The sequence below is a fragment of the Ictidomys tridecemlineatus genome, chromosome 12 (genome assembly GCF_052094955.1).
Source record: "Ictidomys tridecemlineatus isolate mIctTri1 chromosome 12, mIctTri1.hap1, whole genome shotgun sequence".
Taxonomy (NCBI): Eukaryota; Metazoa; Chordata; class Mammalia; order Rodentia; family Sciuridae; genus Ictidomys; species Ictidomys tridecemlineatus.
In genome coordinates, this window is record NC_135488.1 from 108,325,009 (window position 1) to 108,349,328 (window position 24,320).

The window sequence follows — 24,320 nt, forward strand, 5'->3', positions numbered from 1 at the left end:
GTTCTGGGTTCAATCCCCAGCAACACACACACACACACACACACACACACACAAACGTGAGGTTGTTTAGTATAGAATGAATGTGTCTTTTGTGGTGGGAAGAGTGGAATTGGGGATAAGGTAAACACAAGCTGGGGCACATTCAAAAATAGTAGTAACTTGTCTTTAATAAAAATTTGATAATTCTGTCTGGTGCAGTGGTGCATGCCTGTAATCCCAGTGACTCAGGAGGATTTCAAGTGTGAGGCCAACCTCAGCAATTTAGCGAGACCCTGTCTCAAAATAAAAAATAAAAAGATCTGGGTATGTAACTCAATTGTAAAGCACCCCCAGGTTCAATCCCCAGTACAAAACAAAACTCCCAATAATTCTAAATCTCCTTATACAACTAGACAGTTACTAAAATTAGAAAGTTAGATTTTTATAACTCTGTTAAAAATTCAAGTGATAGCTTTCAAATTTCTTATGTATCTACGTGCTATAATAAACCTTTAGTTATTGATTTTTGTTTTGAACTTATTTTTTAATCAATCTTCAGTGTCTCTACTTTGGTGGTACTTACTTCCTATAAAGGAGAAATGATGTGCCCCTTAATTCAGATTTTTTTTTTAAATTGTAAGTGTAAATAAATACTTAAAATGAGCTTTATCTACATATTGAAAATCCCCGGAGGAGCTTTTTCTTTTTTGAGTGTATATTTTAGAATTTTTTTTTCAGTTATGTTTCTTTATCCCATTGGGAACAATTTTACTATTTTAACCTCTATCTAACTCTCAGAACATCAGGATATTCATATCTGTTTTTGAAAATCCATCATTATTAAATTACGAAGTGGTCCCTATTTTAAAAGGAAGGAACCTCAGTGTCTGTTAGATTTCAGGTTACCTTGGCAACCTAACTGCAAACTGCAAATCCCAGTCTATGCCCAGCAAATAAAAACATCCGTCATGGGGGTGGGGGGATGCTGAGGTTGTGGCTCTGTAGTAGAGCGCTCGCTTAGCCCTTGCAGGGTGCTGGGTTCAATCCTCAGCACCACATAAAAATAAAATGAAGGTATTATGTCCAACTACAACTAAAACAATAATAGCAACTAAAAAAAAATTGTCACGTAGTATTTGTATGATCTTCCATATGGTATGGATTCTCACATTTATTATAAGAAGTTTTATCATACTTAACCTAGTACATCTCTCTCCTTTGATTTGGCTTGCAAAACCACTGTTCTCTAATGATAAAATACTAAAATCACTCAACTGATGTCAGATAGTATATTAAGTGTTATTAAGAACTGTCTAAATGTTTGGAAAATCAAAAAGTAATGGTATCTTTCTGTTGTTCTGTAATAAATAAATTACTGTTCAGTGTTTGAAAAGGGAGTAGAGAATGGGCTAGAGAGAAGAAAGTGTTGCTAAGAATAATAATCTGGTAGTATTTTGAGAAATGTAAATTAGCAAGAAGTTGAAGCTAATGTACATTGATTCTTATTAAATAACTTGAAAAATATGTTTGATTTTTGAAATTTTGACTTCTATGAGAGATTCAAAATAAATAAATTATCTGCAAAGAATGATGCTGAGTATTATATAGATGTGGCTTTAATGGTAATTTTGTCTCAGAAATTTTGTTTGGGTTGTGTGTGTTTAATTGGCATTTGATTCATTATAATGTATTAGGTTTTTACATTGCCTTCAAAATAGAATAAAGCCCAGGTTCTTACACATGATTACTCAGAGTCCTTCTCAAACTTTATAAAAAGGTTCTATATAAACCACCTAAAGTCTTTTGAAGATTCTGATTCACTTGCTTTAGGGTGGGGCTTGAGATTTTGGTTATCTACCCAGTTCCCAGGAAGCACCTGGATGATGCTTGTTGGTTGTTAGGTCACTCTCTGCAATATCAAGACTGCAGGTCTTTCTGTGGTCCCTTTTATCCCAACCACTCTTAACTTTATTGCTTTCTAGCTATACTTTATCACGTATGGCACTATAACATGGATTTGCCTGTAGTATCCTCTGCAGCAGCAATTTGCAAAATATGGTGCATGGATCCATGGAAACTCTTTCCTGAGGTCTACAGAGTCAAAAATATTTTCATAATAATGGTAAAGCATCATTTGTCTTTTTCACTCTCATTTACTTTGGAGTGTATTCTGGAGTTTTCCAGAGGTAATAAAACATGCGATGGATGCCATTGCTTTGGCTGATAGAATGTGTACTTTTGTGTTCTTTGTTGTATAGATTTCTCAGTTGTAATTTCTAATATGATAAATGTTGATAGATCTAAATAAAAACCCTTTAAGGTCTTTAGTACCTTTTAGGAGAACATAGCCTTTGTCATCCTAGGTATTGGGCCACAGAGAAAGAGTCAGATCTAGAACTTAACCAGAACTATTTCCTTAGCTGGTTGACTTGTAGGCTAGGGTGGCATTCTTCCGATGGTTCCCAGTGACACTGCAGTGAGGATGGTTTTGCCACATCTGTGCAAGTCCTACTTTTTCACTAGGCCTCTTCTAACAGCAGTCAACAGGAAGAAGAGTAAACAGTACCTTGTTATTGCCTGCTATCCATGGAAGTCTAGACCCTTTAAATGGTCTCTTACACCATTATCCTGGTCCCCCAATTCGTCTGCTTGCTTGCTCCGCTTATCCTTCTCTGACTCTATGTCCCTTGGGGTGCAGAGATGCTGCTTTTTATTTAGTATTTCAAGGGTCAGAGTTCAGGCTTGAGCTTTGCTGACATCAGTGGAGAGGGAGCCCTGTTTTTTTCAGTGGTATCTGACAGGAGTAAGGCAGTTTTTGCCTAAGAGTGTTCTGTCTTGTTACACTATCCTTTTTATTGAGAAAGGGTAGAGAGGACCAGCTTTTGTTTAGGGCTATTTTTTTTTTTTTTTCCTGGCACCTGTACGTGTTTCCCGGTTAGTAATCCCTCAAAGTCTGGGATATTTAAGGCATGACACAAGCTCAGAACTCACTGCTGTTTTGTTCTTGGGTCCCTGGTCTAGATATATGTTTTCTTTTCATCTTTCAGAACGTTCTTAAGTTTGTTTTATATATTAACATTCAAGGTTTTAAATTGCATTTAGTAGGGGGGAAAAAAAACACCTCTATTCTACATTCCTGAAAGCGGAAGTCTCCAGTTGCTTTTTAAAATTGTGTTTTGGAAGGAGGATTTAGAGATTAAACTCGAGCACCAGCATATCCCTTATATTTAGTTGTATAAAAATGTGTGAATTATCATTAAACGTCTCCTTAAAGAAAAGTTTGATAACACAAAGAACTAGTTTAGAGAAAAAATGTTCAAGACAGCTCTCAAACAGTAAAATTTGCATGAAGTAGTGACTACAGATAAGAATTTTATAAGATGTAAGGTAAGTAATAATTTTGAGTCTTTGTTATCAATGTTTTAAAAATCAAATTATAAAATAGCAGTTCAGGAGGATATTGTGAACCTGTAAAAACCAAAATACAAGAAAAAAATTGGAATGATTTCATAAAATTAGCTTTAAAAAGGCCTTCACTATTGAATAAGCTTACGTGTAGTTCTTTCTCATTTTCTTAAAATATTAAAATGTGATGCATCAGAAGACAATATAGAGCTTGAAAAAGAGGGACAAGCTACCCATTTTGTTTAATGAAGCATTCATTATCATAGTGTCAAGACTTGACAAAGGTAATTCTCCAAAACAGGTACTCCAAAATGTGTATACATCTTTGTTATTTCTGCAGAATTGAGTCTGTCTTTATATAACTTTGAAAAGTAGTGGACTAAAAAGTGAAATAAACACTGCATAGGAATGTCTTTTCCTTCTTCTTCTCTCTCTTGCATTCCTCCTCCAGAATCTCCTGTTTCTTCATATCTACTTCGTGTTCTTTTTGTAATGCCACTCTAGGAGCCCCCTTCCTTCCCAGCACATTTGTACCCTTTTAAGACTGGGTTTCTTGGTCTATCATTAAATAGAGCTATCATCTCTTAGTGAGGACTGAGTAGAATTTTTCAGACCAAATGCATACTTAGTTTACTGTTGCTGGGGGTGAGAGGGAAGTCAAGTATATGATACAGGCAAGACTGCTGTGGTCTAGTATTGGACGACCAAAATGAATTGATTCTAGAACCATTCCTCTTATTCTTTTATTACATCTTAGAGATTTTTGATTATATATATGGTTTTTTTTCCTCTATTTACTCAGCAAACAACAATTATTACGTGCTTATCATCTTAAGTCTTTAAAGAGACTTAATTAAAGTATTGTAAAGAGAAAAATGAGAGTAACAGAGTAGTAATAAAGTTTAATTTCAGTCACAGACTATCAGCTTGGATTAGCTGGTCACTTAATATTTTCAGCAAAAATCTTGTATTTATTTAAAAACATTAATTTTCTAGGTTTACATTTTATAGTGTATTGACAAAGAAGAGAACCAAAATGGACTACTTAGGTAATGGTTAAGGAAACTTCTAATGCTGCGCAACATTGCTTTAAAATAAGTTTCTTTGGGAAAATGGTATAAAAATCAAAAGTTTTATCTGATTTGCTATTACTCTATAACTTGTTAAGAATTGGTTGGCTGCTCTGGAATAATTTAAGAAGGACTATGCCATTCCCATTTTCTACATAGTAGATGTAGAAAACCAGAAACTGTAGTTTCACAAATAAAATGTTTTTACCTTTTGTGAGTTAAGAGTAAAAACGTTCAGATGGGCATATGTTGATAAAATCTTGCCATAAGTAATTCTGTAGTAGCATTCTAATGGAGAGGATGCAAGAAATGATTTTTAAGGTTCCAGAAATTTATTGTCTCACCCATCTGGAGATCATAAGTCCTACTCAGGGTTTTTCAGGCTATAAGTGTCAGCAGAGCTGTGTTTCTTTCTGGACGCTGTACAGGAAAATGTTTCCTGCCTTTTCCAGATTTTATTTTTTTGATTCAATGACCCCTTTCCTCCACATAGAGTATGGAAGACTTTAATGTACTTAATTTTTAAAGTAAAATGGGTGGATATAGTACTTAAAATTTAGTAAGCTTTGTGTATTTATTTTAAGTTTAATGTTTATCAATCACATGGATGCTGTACTTGATTTATCTCATTGTTACTATGAATATTTGTTCAGACCTGATGGCCAAAAGAAAGGAAGAAAATTTCTTCTCTCCTGAAAATGCCAAAAGACCAAGACAAGAAGAACTGGAGGATTTTGATAAAGATGGTGATGAAGATGAATGTACAGTTTCTTTCACTAATGGTACCTCTACTTTGGTAAGTGCAAAATTATAAAATTATGTGTTTTTTTTTTTTGTGGGGGTTTACCAGGGATTGGAATTCGGGGACATTCAACCACTGAGCCACATTCCCACTTTATTTTGTATTTTATTTAGAGACAGAATCTTACTGAGTTTTTTAGCACCTCACTTTTGCTGAGGCTGGCTTTGAACTTATGATCCTCCTGTCTCAGCCTCCCAAGCTGTGGGATTACAAGGCGTGTGCCACCACCCCCAGCTTAAATTGTTTTTTGGTTGGCTTATTTCTCATGACCATTTGTGTCCATATTCCATAATTATTATCAGGAAAAAGTAGTAAAAATTTTTAAGGAGCCAAGAGAAAATAGCTTTCTATTTTTTAAGTTTGTCATTAGAAAAATTAATACAGAAAATATTGAAACAAGATGAATAAAATTAACAAACTTCATTAGATCAACAAAAGAAAAAAGATATAAATTACTAATATCAGGGATGGAATAGGGCTTATGACTGCAGGTCCTGTAGACATGAAACGGATTGAAAGAATAAGCAAATAACTTTTTTCTTTATAACAGTTTTAATATACAATTCTATACATGTAAATATGAAAATTTAGGTAAAGTGGACTAGTTTCTTGGAAAGGAAAAACGACGACGACCTAGCTGATGTACAAGAGATAATTTGCATAACTCTGTATTTATTGAGAAACTTTAATTCATACTTTAATATCCTACTTAAGCAAAGAAATCTCCATGCTCAGTTGGTTTCACTCAAGAATTGTAGCAAATATTTTAGGTAGGAATTAACATGGATTCTGCATATTCTTTTCAAGAACACAGAAGAGAAGGCAACACTTCACTTCATTATCTGGATACCAAATCCAGACAAAGAAGAACTAAAAAACAAAAGCAAGAACAAAAAAACGACATATGCATTTACCTCGTGTATATGGTTGCAGAAATCTTTAACAATTACTAGAAAATAGAACTTAACAGTAAATATGAAAAATACATTATGAAATACATTCTAAGCATGCAAGCCTGGATCAGTATCTGAAAATCAGTCCTTGTGATTCAGCATATTATAGATTAAAGAAGACAAAGCATATGATCAAAGCAGTGGATGGGGCCAAAAGTGTTTGACATAATTTGACATTCCTGCATGATTAAAACTTAGAAAAACAGGGATAGAAGAAAGTTACTTAACATCATAAGTAGTCATGAGAGAAAAAGTTGCAGCTAACAACATACTTACTGGTGAAACATTGAATGCTGAAGATCAACAGTAAAACAGGACTATCAAGGTTAGGGGTTGTAGCTTAGTGGTAGGGCACTTGCCTGGCATGTATGAGGCACTGGGTTCAAATAAATAAAGGTTAAAAAAAAAAAGAGTATCTGTTTTCATCACTTTTATTCAACATTGTGCTGTGAGATTTATACAGTGCCTGATAAAGCAAGAAAAGGAAACAAGATATGGAAGTTGGAGAGGAGAAAAATAATGTAAATAACACTGTCCCTATGACTGTCTACAAAGTTCTTAGAGACTTAATGCCAGCTGTATGAACCATAAAATAAAAACAATGTGTTGAACAGATTTCCCCTACCAACAAAAAAATTATCTGACCAAATAAATAAATATGACAATATTAACTTTGTGATAAAATTATTATATTCTTTAAAAATTCTATAATTAATGGTGACTCATAAAAGATTAGCATTTAATTTCATCTTTTTTTATTGACATTACCATTATTCACTTTTGGTAGCTTTTTTCATTGATAATACTGCTGGTCTTTCAACAAAAGTTTGAATGATTATAATGAGTGAATTAGACTTTTTCCCCCCTTTTTAATTTAATAGACTGCAGCAGAAGTTGGAATAATTGAGAGTATTCATCTAAGAAACTTCATGTGCCATTCAATGCTTGGACCCTTTAAATTTGGTTCTAATGTCAACTTTGTTGTTGGCAACAATGGAAGTAAGTGCTTTTACCCTCCTCTTTTGACTGAATAGTACTTTGAGAATGCATTCACTTTTTGAAACTGATAACTCTTACTACTGATAAATACTTTGTTTATGGGTCTTTAACTTGTGGTTATGAATATTCTCACTAGATACTGACATCCTAAACTTCAAGAATATATTGAGTTAACTTTAAATACATTATTTAAGCAGTAGGACTAAATATTTCTTTTTTTTCCTGAGATGAGTCTCTCACTATGTCCAGGCCTGTTTGGAACTCCTGGGTTTAAGGGATCCTCCTGCTTCAGTCTCCTGAGTAGCTGGGATTTAATGCATGTGGGTCACTGCACCCAACAGTTTCCTGCATATTTTAAAAATCTCTTTACCTTGAAATCAGCACCATAGAAGAATGGACAAGCTATCTCAATGAAATTGAGGCAGCCTTGTATCTTGTCTAAATATTATAAGAGCATAAAGAAGTGCTTTGGGAATCTAAACATGAAATAATAATTCTTACTTTTGTAACCAATGGAAACTTTTATGTGGCAGTGATATATTTATGTGCTGATTCTTGAATGAAAATTATAGATTCTGTATGTCTCATTTGGGAAGAAGGTGAAATGTTCCAGGCAAAGATTGCTCATCCTCAGATGTTTGGAGGAATAGCTAAGAGTGTATGGGGAATGGTGAATAACCTTATATGGTGGTATGTATAGTGAGCATCAAAAGCTGGCTCTGACATGTAGAGTATGCTAAAAAGGATCTTGAATGTCACAATTAAGATTTTGGAATTTTTCAGATGTTAGAGCCAGTTAAACTTTGAGTAAAGGAATGACACAGCCAGGAATTTTGAGACAAACTGGCCACATTGTGGAGGATAGATTAGAAATGGGGAAACATAGGAGACAGAAAGACCACTTACTTAGGCAGCTCTTGTGTTAGGCCAGCAAGGTGCCAGGTGTTGATAGCTCCACCAAAATAGTGCATAAGGAGAGGAGGCATGCCATAGTCTACAACCTGGGGACAGTGCTGGCTGGCATAGGAGATGACATGTGTAGCTCCAGTGTCTGCTTTGTTCTTTTTTCTCTCTTCTCCAGTTAATCAAGAAGTCACTGGTTTTTAGTTTTTAGTTTTTTTTTTTTTTTTTTTTTTTTTTACTGTTTATTTTTTAGTTATAGGTGGGCACAATATCTTTATTTATTTATTTTTTTACTTTTATGTGGTGCTGAGGTTCAAACCCAATGCATGCTAGGTGAGCGCTCTACTACTGAGCCACCGCCCCAGCCCGAAGTCAGTGGTTTTTAGGAAGAGGGCATGGACAGAGAAAGGGAGCAGTGCTAGAGAGATCACATGAGACAAGAAATAAAGATTCCTGGGTTCTGAATTTAGGTGTTTTTTTTTTTTTAAACCTTTGGAACAATTATTTTATTAAACATAATAGAAAGGGGAAATAATGCAAGTGGTATTATTTGGTAATAAGAGAAAAGGAAGCAAGAGAGAGTTAGAATAGGAACTTGAACGTCATTCCAGGAAGTAACTTGGATTAATCATTGGTATATATGTTGGCTAATTTTGGGTATATTGTGGAAAATAATGGGCTGATGAATTGGTTAGCTTTGTTGATCATGGAGTTCAGAAAAGATTGCCATATTCTGAGTAATTTTTAGAGATTTTGAAATTGGAGCTTTTGATATTTTATATCTGTTAGGATAGAAGTAAGACTTTTCAGAAAGCTACAAAATGAATACTCAAGTTGGGAATAATATCAAAATGTTATATAAAAACATCTTTATGGTTTTTGCTAGTTTTTTTTTCCTATTTAAGTCCATTTATTCATTCAGCAGATTTGTGGGTAATCTATTTGTGCTGAAACTGAGAGTACAACATTGAATGAAAGAGACAATTCCTGTACATATGGAACTTATATTTGAAAGATGTTAAAATAGTTTTGATGTCTGAGAATTTGTGGAAAAAGCAAAAATTGTACTTAAAATGTAGTTAAAGTTACATAAAGCATATTTATTTAAGTAGAGGGATAAGTTCATGTACAAGGCTGATGAGCCAAGACAATATAGTGAGTTTCAGATTGGAAAGGTATCATAGTTATTCTTTGCGCTGCCTTATTAGTGACAGAAACTTAATTCCTGAAATAAACTAATTTTTTCCTAAAAGTGGCAGCTAAATATTTCATGATTTTTACAAATCTTTTAAAAGTTTGCTGCTTTGATACTGGAAGAAAATGAAGATTGAATTATAACATTTCTGAATGAGACTGATTCATTTTGTAGTCTTATATCAATTTGTAGAAGTCGACTTTTTAATGAATGTGATTTCTTCAACACCTGTTTCTTTAGGTGGAAAGAGTGCGGTACTCACAGCTCTTATAGTTGGTCTTGGTGGAAAAGCAGTCGCTACTAATAGAGGATCCTCTTTAAAAGGATTTGTGAAAGATGGACAGAAGTAAGTGTTTGTTCTCTTTGTGTTTTCATTCCTTCAGTAAAAAAGAGCTGCTTTTGATTCCCAGTTCATGTAGACTTGAATGGGCATAAAGTGCCTTCCCAGAATGGGAACAGAGGTTCCATATCTTCATTCTTTTCTCTTCCCCTTGTTGCTAACGTGGCCCACTGTTGCCTGCTGTCTTCAGCTTTCAGATAGTTTGTGTAACTTCCTGCCATTTGCCTGTCCTCCTACAGTCATGCTTCTGTTACCTCTTTGGAATCAGTAGCAATGATAGATCTATGTATTCTGTTAATAAAGGGATATTTATAAACATTACACCTTCCTGGCTATAGAGCCAACCTCCAGCATCAGCAAGGCCATGTTAATATGATAGGGGTGAGAGCAAAGTCAGTGACTGGTCAAGTGTTTCTGCACAAAGTTTCTATCTAGCTTTTTAAGAATTTCTGGGAAGAATTCTACTCTGATTCTCCTTTTATTTCCTTTGTCCAGTGAGTTTGATTTGAGGACAATAATCACCATAAATCTCTTTGTAGATTTGTCCAGACCCATATGCAGTGGTCATATCACAGTAGTGACTGTCTTTTGCTTTATGTTCATATTACTTTTTGTCCTGTATTACCCTCATAGTATATAACCATATATTATGTCATATATTATGTCATGTTTGTATCATTTGTCTTTTGCCACTAGCAGCTGTCTCTCCAGGGTGATCTCTTTATTCTCTTTCATACTACCCCAGAAATCTCTGAGGGGATTCTTGTTTCTCATAACAGTCAAAATGTCCCAAACTGTTATGTTCTCGTCTAGCCTGAGGCTCTTCATTTTTCTCTCATGCATTCGATGCCCAGAACTTTGGAAGCTTTGATGATTAACACTGATATCTTTTTGTCCTGTATTAGATTTTCCTTCTCTTTGTTGTTGGTATCGATTTAAATTCTTGTTTTATTACTCAAAAATAGAATGAGTATAGGATATGAATCTGGATTGCCAGCTTTTGTATGCTCAAAAGCCTTAGAGGAATCTTAACTTTAAGCTAGGATTCCAAATTGATACAAGAGAATAAAAGATATACAAAAAATAATTTCCCATGTTATGTGGCCTTGAAGAGAACTACTTGATGTCAATTCTCTAATATAGTTTCTTCCATTTCCATTTATCTTATTTGGGTCCCAGCCCAATAAAGTCTTCTGATTTCCTCCTCCCTCTAAATAAAATCATGTCTGAAGTAAAAAATTCATTACTTTTAACACTTTTAAGTAAATGGTCCCAACTCTTTAATTATACTTAACTTGGTTTCTTAGGTGTCCAGTCACCTCATTTACTTAGCCAGATAATAGGTGACTCTTTTAAATAAAAGTTTCAGGAAGAAATGATGTTTTTATGTATCGTTCAATGTTGTATGACTCAAGTACTTCAGATTTTAGTTTTTCCTTTGGTAAGTACTTGGATTAAAGCAGAAACTTCTTACTGAGAGCTGTCCTGAATACTATTTTAAAAAATACATATACTAGCTTACACAAATCATTGGCTTTAAAGGACATGACTGCCTGTAGTGGGGAACATTAATATATTTGAAAACAGACTTAATAACAGCAAAAAATCTTTAACCTGAGCTTAGTCTTCTTTTTACTGACTTTATCTTAAAATGGAGCTAAAAGCAGAGCGTTTCCAAACCCATTTCTGTTCTTTTTAGCATCCTTTCTTTGAAATGTTTGGTATCTGTAAAAGTTCCTTTGCTTAATACACTCTGATTCTGTCATCACTGTTTTGGAGAATGGACTAATTGAGATTCTCAACTCTGTGCATATTTCTGTGTTCCACATCTAGAGCCTCTGTAGCTGTCCCGTGTTGCCTGGAGCTTGTCAATCTGGCACAAGCTTGAGGTTGTCCTGAAGACTCTCCCTCCATCTCAAACACTGTGCCCCTTCCAGGCTGTAGGCTTCCTTTTCATGGGTATTTTAATTCTTCTTGGAGATACTTGGTTAACATGGTTAAGAGATGCCAGAGAATTCTGCCTAGAGACACTTCCTGGAATTCAGTCCTCTGATTGTTCACCAACCTTTTGCAGTGGTGTGGGGTCAGTGAATGAATTCTCCTAATGTACTTTGTCACATGAAAATGTCTCTATGTGTAACAAGGCCTTAGGTCACTTGCTTGAATATGTTCAGTTCCTTCTTTCCACTCCCAGCCTTTCTAATACTAGCTTCATTGGCCCTGGGATATTTGCAGTTGTTATGTTTTTCATATCAGCTATGCCATGGTTATGGAGGGACAAAAACTCATGCTCTGTTTTTTGCTATTAATTTACTTAGTTAAGGATATGAAATTTATTGTAAGGAACTCAGTACCCAGAGAGCAGATGCATCATATTTTTACATTAAGTTTGTCTTGTTGCTGTTTCCATTGGAGTATGCTGCTACTGGCTCTCATTGGGTAGTCGGATTCTTATGTAATTGAGAAAGAAACCAAATTTTTACTGTGGTACTGCTTATGTTGTTAATGGGGGCAGCGGCCAGCGTCTCATTGTGGGGTTCTTTTTGCTGAGGAGGGTAGAAGCCACCTGGAAACTTAAGTTAATTAAGTCTAAGTTAATTAGTGAAGAACAAAATACAAATAATCAGAAGTATATTTACATAAAGCAGAGCCCCGATAGATCTAGTTCACATGGGGGCTGGAACTAGACAAAGGAAAGATGGCTCTGGTGGCTTATTTATGGGGGTATATCAAAGGCAGGGATAAAGGCTTCAAGGGTGGAGTCTTGCTTCTTGATGTCTTGGAGTCAACAGGTTGATTGGCATCTTAACAGTTCACACCCATCTCAGGTGCTGTGTGGGCCGCGGCAGAGCAGGATAGAAATTCACACTGTCCCCGGGCAGTTGACCAGTAAAAGTGTCCACTGGTCATTCCCAGACACCAGATGTTTGTATCCAGTAGGCTTTAATGCCCGGTGACCCATACTCAACCCATGGATGGCTCGTGACATGTTGTCATTCTGGAAGAACTTTCGTTTATAGTATCTATTTTTACTTTGTAGTCTCCTGTATTTATAGACATTGGGTATAGTTCTTGGCCCAAATTCAGCCTCAGCAAAGTCCACAAAGGGGGAGACAGTAAAGTTATTGCCCTGATAGCTTGCTTTTTCCTGTTTCCTTATGCAGAATTTTTTTGAGCATTTATTAGGAGGCTTATTTCATAAAAGTTAATTTTTCAAAAAAAACTTTTCTTGTATTTATTAAACTTAAGAGTAGGAGCATAAAGTTCCAAATATATTAAAAATAGCTTTCAAATGGAAGGAGTAGCTAGGAATGAACATAATAAAGTAGATGTTTGTTAATTAAGAGAGATGTTGGTAATGTAGATAGAGCAAATATATGTAGTTGTTTTGAAAATGTTTTCATGAGGTGTATTAACTTAATTCTTAGTAGTAATGGTCATTAATGAAATAAAATAGTTATTTTCTCCATATCTCAGGCTATTGGCCATTCCTCTGTCCTATTTCTGTTAGTGGTTCTTCTGTTTGTATATAATCAATCGGGGAAATAAAAATCTCATTAGTTATAGTTTTTCAGGAACATATCTTTTTTTTTTCCCCCCCCTGGGTACTGGGGTTTGAACTCAGGAGCACTCAACTATTGACTCACATCCCCAGACCTATTTTGTATTTTTTATTTAGAGACAGGGTCTCACTGAGTTGCTTATTTGCACCTTGCTTTTGCTGAGCCTGACTTTGAACTTGCTATCCTTCTGTCTCAGCCACCCCCACCCCCGGCTGCTGGGATTACAGGTGTACACATATCACTTTTTGTGAGTTTTGTTTGTTGGTTTTTTTGGTACTAGGGATTGAACCCTATAGAGCTTTAGCCGGAGATATCCCCAGTTCTTTTAATTTTGAAACAAGATCCTGCTAAGTTGCTGAGGCTGATCTCCAACTTGTACTCCTCCTGACTCAGCCTCCAGAGTCTCAGATCACAGGCATATGTCACTGGACCAGACTCTGTTTAAATTAGGTAATTTGGCTAAAACATAAATAAGTAATGTAATTATTAACAATTTACTCAGGTGGCTCCAGTAAAGGATGTTTACCATAAAGATGTAGGAACATATTTCTGGGAAGCTGCAGGGAGAAAGTATGGCTGGATCTCATGAGGAATCAGACTAAGGAACCGCAGCCTCTTTTGTTTTTGTCTGGTTGTCTCTGTGTGTATCTTTGTCTCTGGGCCTGTTTCCTTCTCCTTTCCTTGGGTCTGTTCTGCAGCATCTCTTGCACTCTTCTTTCTTCACTGGCTATACTTCTCTGTGTGTTCTCTCCTCCTTCCTTCTCTCCTTGTGACCCACGTGGGTATGTAACTGTTCTTTCTCATTGTCTCTAGAGGAGTTTATGTGTGCTTTCTTCCTCTTCAGTTTAGTTTTGTCACTGTGTCTTCAGGTGTACGAGTTTCTGTTTGTGTATGTGTGTGTGTGTGAGAGAGAGGGAGAGAGAGAGATAATATTGTATTCTTTACATCTGAGATTCACTGCCAGTATCTGTGGGTATGTGGTTCTTTCTGTCAGCCTGTCTAGGTGATTTCCCAAAGATCTTATCTTTATGTTCTTTGTTTTCTCTAAGAGAAATAATAATGTACCAAATTGGTTTCTGTACTTATAGAGTCCTCATAATTTATAGCTCCAAGGAATCACTCTCTCTTGATATTTAAATTTGAATTTTAAAAAACTATTTTGAAAACATTTAAACATAAGTGTTGCAAAGATAGTACAATAATTTTCTGTATATTTTTCACCCATTTTCCTTAATGTTGGCGTCTTACATAACTAAAGCTATATAGTGGACATTAGTATGATGTTAACTAAAATAAAGGCTATTTTGGGATTTAAACAATTCTTCTCAAGTTGAATTTTAAAAGAGAAGAGAATCTGATTGCTCCCTTAGTACAGAGTTCTAGATTTAGCTCAGTCCAGGCAGGAGGGGATGTGGAATGATAGGAATGCTAAGCCCTTTCTTTCTGTGGGGGGAACTTTTAAAGAGGAAGGGAAAGCCAGAGAGCAGCAGACACTTCCTGTCATGTCAGTAGTTTATAGTGAAGCTCATCCTGAGTATTTTTTCTTACATTTTCTGTAAATGGGAAGTTTTGGAATATGTTTGCAAATTCCTGAAAACAAGTTTGTTAAAGGTTTCATTTAATTGCTAATTAAAACGGTTTTATATCAAGACTTTAGTATTTGGGCAGATTTTCATATGAATCAGAGAAAATATTGTCTGCCTTTGTATATAAGCAAATTATTAAGTGTTCATTAATGATTTTTTCCCAGGCAAATGATTGATTCCCCCCCTCCCCCCATGTATCTTAAGATATTCATGGCTATAAATGCTTTAAACTTGTTAAAAGCTTTAAAAACAATAACAGGCTGCCAGGCAGATTTATACTTTTAATATTCACATGTATTAGGCTGCATTATAACTCTTTCAAAGTAATTCTTTTTTAATGATAATGAAGCTTAGTTGTAGTTGGACACAATACTTCTATTTTATTTATTTATTCTTACGTGGTGCTGAGGATCAAACCCAGGCCTTACATGTATAGGCGAGTGTTCTACCACGGAGTCACACCCCAGCCTAAGATTCACAATCTTTTAGCTTTTTGAAATGTATGGTACCTTGTCATCTATAGTTTTCCTGCCACATGCAGTAGCATACCAGAGTTTCATGTCCTAACTATAATCTAATATTCATTAATTAATCTTTCACCATTTATCCACTTCTACTCTCCCCAGTTTATGTCTCTTGATATCAGACATTTTAATTTCTCATTGCCAACTAATTAAAAAATCATCATTGCCTCTCTTAATTATAATCTTTTTAGAAACTGTTATTACTTTAAGTACTATGATTCTTAATCTATCATTCTTAAAGGCAGCTGTTCGTATGATTCTTTATTATGTAATTTATAGTAGGCAGTATAATGTTAAAAATGAATAACTTATGTGTATGACTTGATTACATGGTCCTTATAGGAAAATGCCTAAATTCAAGGCGTGGAACAACCAATACTTAAGAGTGATTGCACAAATTTAGTATTTTTATTATGCATACAATAGTGAATTATTTTTTATCAAGCTTCTGTTCTCAACTTTTTTGTCAGGCACAATATTTTTAACATGCTGTTGTAGACCACTGTCATCAGCTGTTGATGTAGTTTTCAGTGAATTAGCTGTTATTTGGGGGTGTTGAAAATATTTGAAAATCTGGTATCCTACTATTGCAATAGAACTGTATCTTTATGTGACTTATCTTCATTGTTTTAGCTCAGCAGATATCACAATAACATTAAGGAACAGAGGAGATGATGCCTATAGAGCAAATGTGTATGGTGATTCCATAGTTGTACAACAACACATCAGCATGGATGGAAGTCGATCCTATAAACTAAAAAGTGAAACAGGTTTGGTTTGATTTTTCTTTTTTTTTTCCACATGAATTGTTAGTAAATAAATAAGTACATTGAAAGGAGACTTCTTCCCAGTCTCTTGAAACCTCTTATACTGTGGTTGATTTGTATGTATGCATACATACACACATATAGGTACATGCATGTATTATATGCATGTTTTATCACAGGACATTCTAGTGGCAAGATCATGATTAGAAAAATTGGGCAGTTTGAAATTAGAAAAATTGGCCAGGTGTAGTAGCGCACGCACACCTATAATCCCAGCAGCTCTGGAGGCTAAGACAGGAGGATTGCGAGTTCAAAGACAGTCTCAGCAAAAGGGAGGCACTAAGCAACTCAGTGAGGCCCTGTCTCTAAATAAAATATAAAATAGGGCTGGGGATACGGCTCAGTGGTTGAGTGCCCCTGAATTCAATCTCTGCTACCCCCTCTGCACCCACTGCCAAAAAAAGAAAGAAAGAAAGAAACAAAATGTGCCATTTTGTTCTCAACTACAGATCTCCTTTAGTTTCTATAGCCTGTAGAAAGAAATAGTTAAGGAAGAAAAGGACATAAAGAAAGAGATGAAAGTTTAAAGTTTACTGCACAAGGGCACATTTTCCTCTTCTGTATTCCTGAGTCATAAGTAGGCTTTTATCCCCAGTTCACTCAGACTTACACATATTTAATGATACTTTTCTTGATGATACAATGAAAGGTCATTAATATTTATATTTAATAGATAGTTATACTTTTTTTCTGTATTGCCCTAGAAGCAGTATGATTATTTCATGTTTCTCATAATCAGGTGCTGTGGTTTCTACTAGGAAAGAAGAACTAATTGCAATTCTGGATCATTTTAATATCCAGGTAATTGCTAAATTTGTGTTTTGAATTAATGCAACTAGTAGTTTTGGTGTGGTTTCACTTGTGTTATATAGATAACTAAAATGTTCTGATAGGAGTGATATAAACACAGGAAGTACATACTATACATATACTGTTGCTAGTGAAGTTCTTTAAAATATGCTAATTCAACATGATTTATTTTAAGTACATGACATCTTACTTTGGTGCAGCAGTAAGGAACATCTAATCCAAATTAGTATATGCTGAAATTTAAAATTGATAAGGCTATAAAATTTTTTTGCTTTCAACTATAATCAAAGTAGCATCTTTGTTTCTTATTCTCAGTTGCTTAATTTTTGAGAAGGAAAAAAACTCTTATTCTAGAAAGAACAAATTTTTTGTATGTATTTTGAAGTTATTGGTCATGTTTGTAGGAACTAAGGATTGAATCTTTTTGGCTGAGATACTTTAGCGGACTTAATTGAAAATGGGACACACAAGGAATTATAATATTAGCATTGAAATTGTCTTTAGAGATCGTCTGCTTCAGACCCTTTTGTTTGCAGGTTAGAAACTGGGAGCCAGAGAAAGTAAATTTGTACTTCAGGTTGTCTAGATGTGATTGGTGGTAGAGCCTGGATTGGAATCAGGCATCACTGTTTGATTCTATTTCTTTATCCTTTGTTCCCTATCCCAAGATTAAGATTGACAAAACTTATCATCAAAGGGAAAGAACAATTAATAGTTTGTGTCTCTTCCCCAGTTTGGTTTAATCACAGCTATCCAGAATAACATTGTGTTGTGGTAGGAATGTCCTGTATCTCTTCTGTCTGGTTTGGTAGTCTCTAGCTACATGGGCTCTTGATCACTCAAAGTATATGATCGAGAAATTGAACCATCCTCATATTTGACAGCTGTGATCCCAGGGACATAGGAATGGTCATCTATAAAAAAAGATGAGAGCCAGGGATATATATATATAGCTCAGTTGGTAGAGTGCTTCCCTCACTTGGGCAAGGCCCTGGGTTCAATCGTAGCATCACAAAAAAAAAAAAAAAAAAAGACGAAAGTAGAAACATTGTAATACCAGCACCTCAGAGGGTTCTTGAGCTTGTATCCTCTTATTATGGAAAAATGTTTAATTTTGACTATAGTGGTTTTTTTTCTTTCTTTCTTTATTTGTTTGGTATTATGAAATTTTGAAACATTTCCCTGTGTTAAAAAATTTGTGACATTTTCTATATATTTTTACCCTGATGTTGTAACCATTGGCAACTGTCTGTTAGCCATTTTGATGATATCCTGAGTCAATTATAATGTATATTTCACTTTATTTTTAAGGCATCAAAGTGAAATTTTTAAAAGTGAACTTTTGTTTTTTGTTTATTTTAGGTGGATAATCCAGTTTCTATTTTAACACAAGAGATGAGTAAGCAGTTCTTGCAGTCTAAAAATGAGGGAGACAAATACAAAGTAAGAGTTACCAAAGTAAATACAAACTTAACCCCCCAGTACATCTAGATGTATGCCAAGTATTATTCTTGTTAATGTAGATACTGATTCTTTTTCCTCAAAGGCACTTACTTAAAGTAATATTAGATTATAAAATTATTGAATAAGGTCTAAGTATAATATTCTTGGTACATTCTTGCTTTTTTTGGTTTTTATTTTGAAAAAATAGATTTTTTTTATTTTTTGAAAGAAAATATAAGGCAACAATTGACTATACATAATAACTTGTAAACTTTAATTTATTTAAAACTTAAAAAAGGCATCAACCAACTAGTACTAAAACTTACTGTAGCCTTTTGAAAGAGTTTGAATTTCATAGTCTAAAAGTTGAAGATGAACTAAGATCAAAGATGAGAATATTTCCTGTCATTTTTGCTTCAAGAATGGAACAGTTGGTGAAAATGAGCTTTCAGAATATTATTATCATCATACCTTAAGGTGTTTTTCTCCCCTCATGGGTTTAAGAGCTTTTGCGAATAAATGTACAGATGTGAACTTATAGCAAGTTCAGTAAATTCAAGTATAAAATTAGATGTATTCTGTCGTATTTATGTATACGTGCTGTGCTTTTAATATCTTTGAATAATTGGTCTAAAATTTTTTATGGACAAAATTTCTCTTTGTATTTTTTACACTTTTCTATGAAAGTTTATTAATTCTCAATTATGTTTTTCTTTTTGTTGATAAAGTTCTTCATGAAAGCAACCCAACTTGAACAGATGAAGGAAGATTATTCATACATTATGGAAACAAAAGAAAGAACAAAGGAGCAGATAAATCAAGGGGAAGAGGTTTGTAGATAGTGTAAATCTTTTTGAAATTAGCCAAATTTCTATAGTACTTAAGATAAATGGTATGGTAAAATTATATACCTATGTACTGATATATATCTGAACAAAACTAACATTTTTAAGCACTCTGTGTGAAGTATGTGATGTGTTGTGGTTTTTATGTGTAGGATATTATTAGCCTTTACTTTTTGCTTTGTAATAATGGATCTTTACCTGTCTTCTGCATTAGACCATAAACTAGAGAACATGACACCATCTTGTTTTCTTATTCTTTGATACATGACTATAATTAGTTTCATAATAAAATATCCCTAAGCCCCACTATAAATAATTTTAAAACTAACATTTATTGTACTGGACTAATAAGCAAGTCTCAAGTTGATATTAAACAATATTAATTTATAATTACATAGGGTAGATGATTATTGTATTCTAATGTTAACATTCTTTAAGCTACTGATAACTCAGTAGTAGATGTCATATCAGTACTCTTCAACTTGTCAATCATGAAGATTGCTAGAATTTTAAGTCACTTCCTGTATTAACTTTTTCACTGTAACCAAAATACCTGACGAGAACAACTCAAAGGTGAAAAAGTTTATTTTGGCTCAGTTTCAATCCATGGTCATCAGACTCCATCACTCTGGTCCTGATGTGAGGCAGAACATTATGGTGGAAGAATGTGGCAGGGGAAAACTGTTTACCTCATGACATTCAGTAGGAAGAACCAGGGACAAAATATATAATACTCAAAGCACACATCCAGTGACCTACTTCTTTCAGTTACAGTTTGCTCATACCTGTAGTTAAAACCTAGTAATTCATTAAAATTATTAATTCATCAAGTAGATTCACCTGCTGTTCATATTAGAGTGCTCAGAAAGTAATCAATTCATCTCCTGAGTTAGCACAGGATTTGGGGGAGGGATACCTCATATCCAAACACAACACTTCTGTCAACCATCACTTCAGTTTATTTTTACATCAGCTATATTTTGCTCTTATACTTTCTTTATATTTCTGAATATACTTCTGTCTAATAATAACACACCTCACAGTCATATAAGATTAAAACATTTTAGCTATTTAAATACTACATTGAATCCCACCTGTTTTACATGATTCCATTTCTTGTTCTTTTGTTTAGTTTTAAAAACTAGTTGGGCTTTCAGCAACTTTTAGCTTGAACTTGAGAGACAGAATTTTACTAATGACTGACTTATGCTTCTAAAAAAATTTTAAGAAATGCATATTTTAACTTAGGTTTAAAATTGTAATTGTGTGGTTCAAGAAGTGAAAACTAAGAAATCAAGTTTACTTTTTTCCACATCATTCTTTCACACCTAGATTATGTGGTGTGCAAGGGTCTACTATAACCCATAGAATTAATACAGCACATTCTCCTAGACTATTTATCATTATTGGGGAAGGAAAATATTTGCATATTTTTTTAAAAACACATAGGATACACTACAATAATTATTGTAAAAAATTATAAATTGATACTTTGAAGGAATTTGTTTCTTGAGATACTTGGGATTAAAGACCCACTTTCTTCATGGTATACTTTGTCTTCAATAGTTAAAAATATTTCTTCCCTAGGGCTGAGGTTGTGGCTAAGTTGTAGAACACTCCCCTAGCACGTGTGAGGCCTTGAGTTCCATCCTCAGTGCCACTTAAAAATAAATAAAAAAATAAAGATATTGTGTCTAACTAAAAAATATTTTAAAAAAAGTTCTTCCTTATATCTTGTAGCAGAATTCTGCCTGCATAAAATTAATAAGAAATGTTTTTCTAATTGAGTAAATGCCCCTTAATCTCAAACTCTAGATTTGAATAGTTAAATCTTCAAGAAATAGTACATGAAAGTTGGAACTAGGAATGATTCTATCAGCAAATATTATATACATACATAGCATTGTGTTTTGTCCATAGGCATATAGTGACAAAATTAATATCAATGTTTTTGAGGTCCTAGACTTAACCATTCAGTAGGAAATATAGATAGTAAATGATGTGATTAAGATGAGCACTACCAAAGGAGCTATAGACTTTGGCAGTTTGTAGAAAGCACTTAGTAGGGTGCTGTCAGTGGGTGTTGGTATCAACAGGGAGGAATTATTGAGGAAGTGATATGTAAAATGAGGACTGAAGAATGAATAATACCAGGCAAAAGATGGTGAGAGTAAGGAAGGGTGTTTTAAGAAATAACATGGTAGAGGTGGGCTAGAAAGCCTTTGATGCTTTCTTACAGTTTGAAAAACTGTAAGAATTATAGAATAGCTAGGATGAAGGACACAGGAGTTAGAGATAAGAGGTCAAGATTATGTGGGGCCTTGTACAACTCACGGGTAGTGGAAGACATGAAAGTGGATGAATTGATTAAATTTCTGTTTTCTCTAGATTCTGCTATAGAAGAGAGTGAGTTACAATAAGGAAAGAACAGATGTAGGGAGATCAACAAAGAAGGTATCATTGTTCGTAGAGAGGAAGAAGAACTTTGAAATTATTTGGGTCGATGTGTGGGGCATGGAGGGGAAAGATGAGACAGGAAGCATCAGGGATGATTGACTTTCAGATTAATCGTTTCGGCAGTAGAGTATATTGAGTCAGGAAACTTGGAAAAAGGAGCTGGTTTTCTTTGGCTTTTTTGTTTTGTTTTTAAGACAATATCATTTTGAATGTATTAATTTTGAAGTGTTTCTGTGATATCCAAATGAAATTGTAAAATGGAAAGTTGCATATTATGTGAAGAATACAGATATCAAGTCTGGCCTTTATTTGGCAGTTATTAATATATTATTTAAGTCATAGGAATAATTTTGATTGCTGAGAGGGAGAGGAAAGGCAGATCCAAGTCTCAGCCATGGAAATGGTCATGGAATCCATATAAGCCAAGGGAAGAGAGAATTGAGATTGAATAAGTCACGATTATGCAATATATGGTCAGATACTATGAGTATTGACAAAAACGAACTGTATTCAGTGACAATAATCTTTATAGATGACTGTGGCAAGACAGATTTCATTACTGGGGGAAAACAGTTTCCAGACTTGTGGAGCTGGAAAATTCGAGAAAATGGAAAAGATGGAGATAATTTTGGTGAAATTTGGTTGAAAAAGGAAGAATTTTAGAGGAAGAGGTAGGGATAGGGATGGGTAGTGGTGGTTTTGTTTGTTTCTCAAAAAATAAGTACATAAAGTTTAAAGCAAAGTAATGGAAAGGAGTTAATGAAGAGGGTCAGGTGGAAAGAAGAATGAAAAGATAAAATTGAAAATAAGTGGATTTAGACCATTGAGAGTCAAAGGGGATAAAGTCCATTCTGTGCAGAGATAGAGGCTGGATTTAGGTGTAATGAAGCCCCCTGTCTTTTGCAATAGGGCTGCTTTACATTAATAGATTAGATTATTGGAAGTAAGAGGGAGTTCCTGTCTGGCTTTTATATGCTCTGAAGCCGGAGGCAGGGAGAATGAGTGAGGGAGCCAGATGACAGTTGTGTATGAGATTTGAAAAGAGTGATAATGGATCAAAATTATCCTAGAGAAAGGGAAAGTGAATTGAATGTGGGGGGGAAGTAAGGTTTACAATGTTAAGGGTCTTATAGGGTATGGAAAGCATGAATGAAGGGGAAAGACTATATCAGGTACACAGAATATGAAGTCTGGAAGCCCTTCACAAGCTGATCTCATGACTTGATACTTGATATTTGGTGATTTTGTTTATGAAAAATATTTTGAGGAATAAATCACTTCTAATTTTTCAATTATCTTTGGAATGGGTACTGATTATGTTTTAAGGATAAATCAGCCTATCTTTCATATATGGAATAAAGAGAGAAAATGGGACAGTGAATTTTGGCACTTATCTATACTTGTGTAGTTTTGATTTTTAATTCCTGTGCTCTTCTTCATCTGAAGAATATTTGGCCCAATTTTTAGTGCAGAAATTAGCAAAACTATTGCACTAGCAAACGTATGCCAAAGAACCATTTATTTTCAATTTAGTAATTTTCTAACAAATCTTTATATAGTATTTGTATAGGCATTGTTTTCAAAATAAATAAATTTGTAAAAAAATTTATGTTTAATGTTATTAAGAAATATATCCTTTTTTCCCCTCTCATTTTAAGCGACTTACTGAACTAAAGCGCCAGTGTTTGGAGAAAGAAGAACGTTTTCAGAGTATCGCTGGCTTAAGTACAATGAAGACTAATTTAGAGTATTTGAAACATGAAATGGCTTGGGCAGTGGTAATTTTCACCTAATTAGTTATTCACATATATTTGTAACATGCAGTATATTTGGGGACTGCTAGTCTCAGTGATTTGCTGTATAATTTCTTTTTAGGTCAACGAAATTGAAAAACAATTGAATGCTATCAGAGATAATATCAAAATTGGAGAAGATCGTGCTGCTAGACTTGATAGGAAAATGGAAGAACAACAGGTTGTTAAATCTTTTTATACAGATGTATTAGGTTAAATCCTGTGAGATTGCTGATATTAGATAACTTATGGCCTACAAAAGTGGCAGTTTAAACCTATATTTTATCTATACTTGAATTTCTTGTTCAGTTGAAGTAGACCTACACTCATTCCGAGGACTATGGTGATAACCATCTTTTTTTTTTTTTCAATACTCTTTTTCTTAAAACATCAGTCTGAGATCTATCACATGAAATAATTCAAAATATATCTAGTTTCTTCTTTTTTATCATTTGGATTTTATTTTATTTTTATTTTTTTTTATTGGTTGTTCACAACATTACAAAGCTCTTGACATATCATATTTCATACATTAGATTGAAGTGGGTTATGAACTCCCAGTTTTATCCCAAGTGCAGATTACAGAATCATGTCTGTTACACATCCACAATTTTACATAATGCCCTATTAGTAATTGTTGTATTCTGCTACCTTTCCTATCCTCTACTATCCCCCCTCCCCTCCCCTCACATCTTCTCTTTCTACCCCATCTACTATAATTCATTTCTCTCCTTGTTTATTTTCCCATTCCCCTCACAACCTCTTATATGTAATTTTGTATAGCAATGAAGGTCTCCCTTCATTTCCATGCAATTTCCCTTTTCTC

The 24,320-nt window shown here is 34.3% G+C and overlaps 1 protein-coding gene across 1 annotated transcript in view; it reads left to right on the forward strand.

The window, feature by feature from the left end:
- Positions 1-24,320, forward strand: part of Smc6 (structural maintenance of chromosomes 6) — a 67,412-nt gene that overhangs the window by 3,041 nt on the left and 40,051 nt on the right. The window contains exons 2-10 of the mRNA XM_078029639.1: positions 5,108-5,250; positions 7,091-7,208; positions 9,547-9,652; positions 15,953-16,089; positions 16,886-16,947; positions 18,319-18,399; positions 19,128-19,229; positions 23,360-23,479; positions 23,577-23,675. Of these exons, the coding sequence (XP_077885765.1) occupies positions 5,113-5,250; positions 7,091-7,208; positions 9,547-9,652; positions 15,953-16,089; positions 16,886-16,947; positions 18,319-18,399; positions 19,128-19,229; positions 23,360-23,479; positions 23,577-23,675 (963 nt within the window). The 5' untranslated portion in view covers positions 5,108-5,112. The remainder of the gene's footprint in view (positions 1-5,107; positions 5,251-7,090; positions 7,209-9,546; positions 9,653-15,952; positions 16,090-16,885; positions 16,948-18,318; positions 18,400-19,127; positions 19,230-23,359; positions 23,480-23,576; positions 23,676-24,320) is intronic.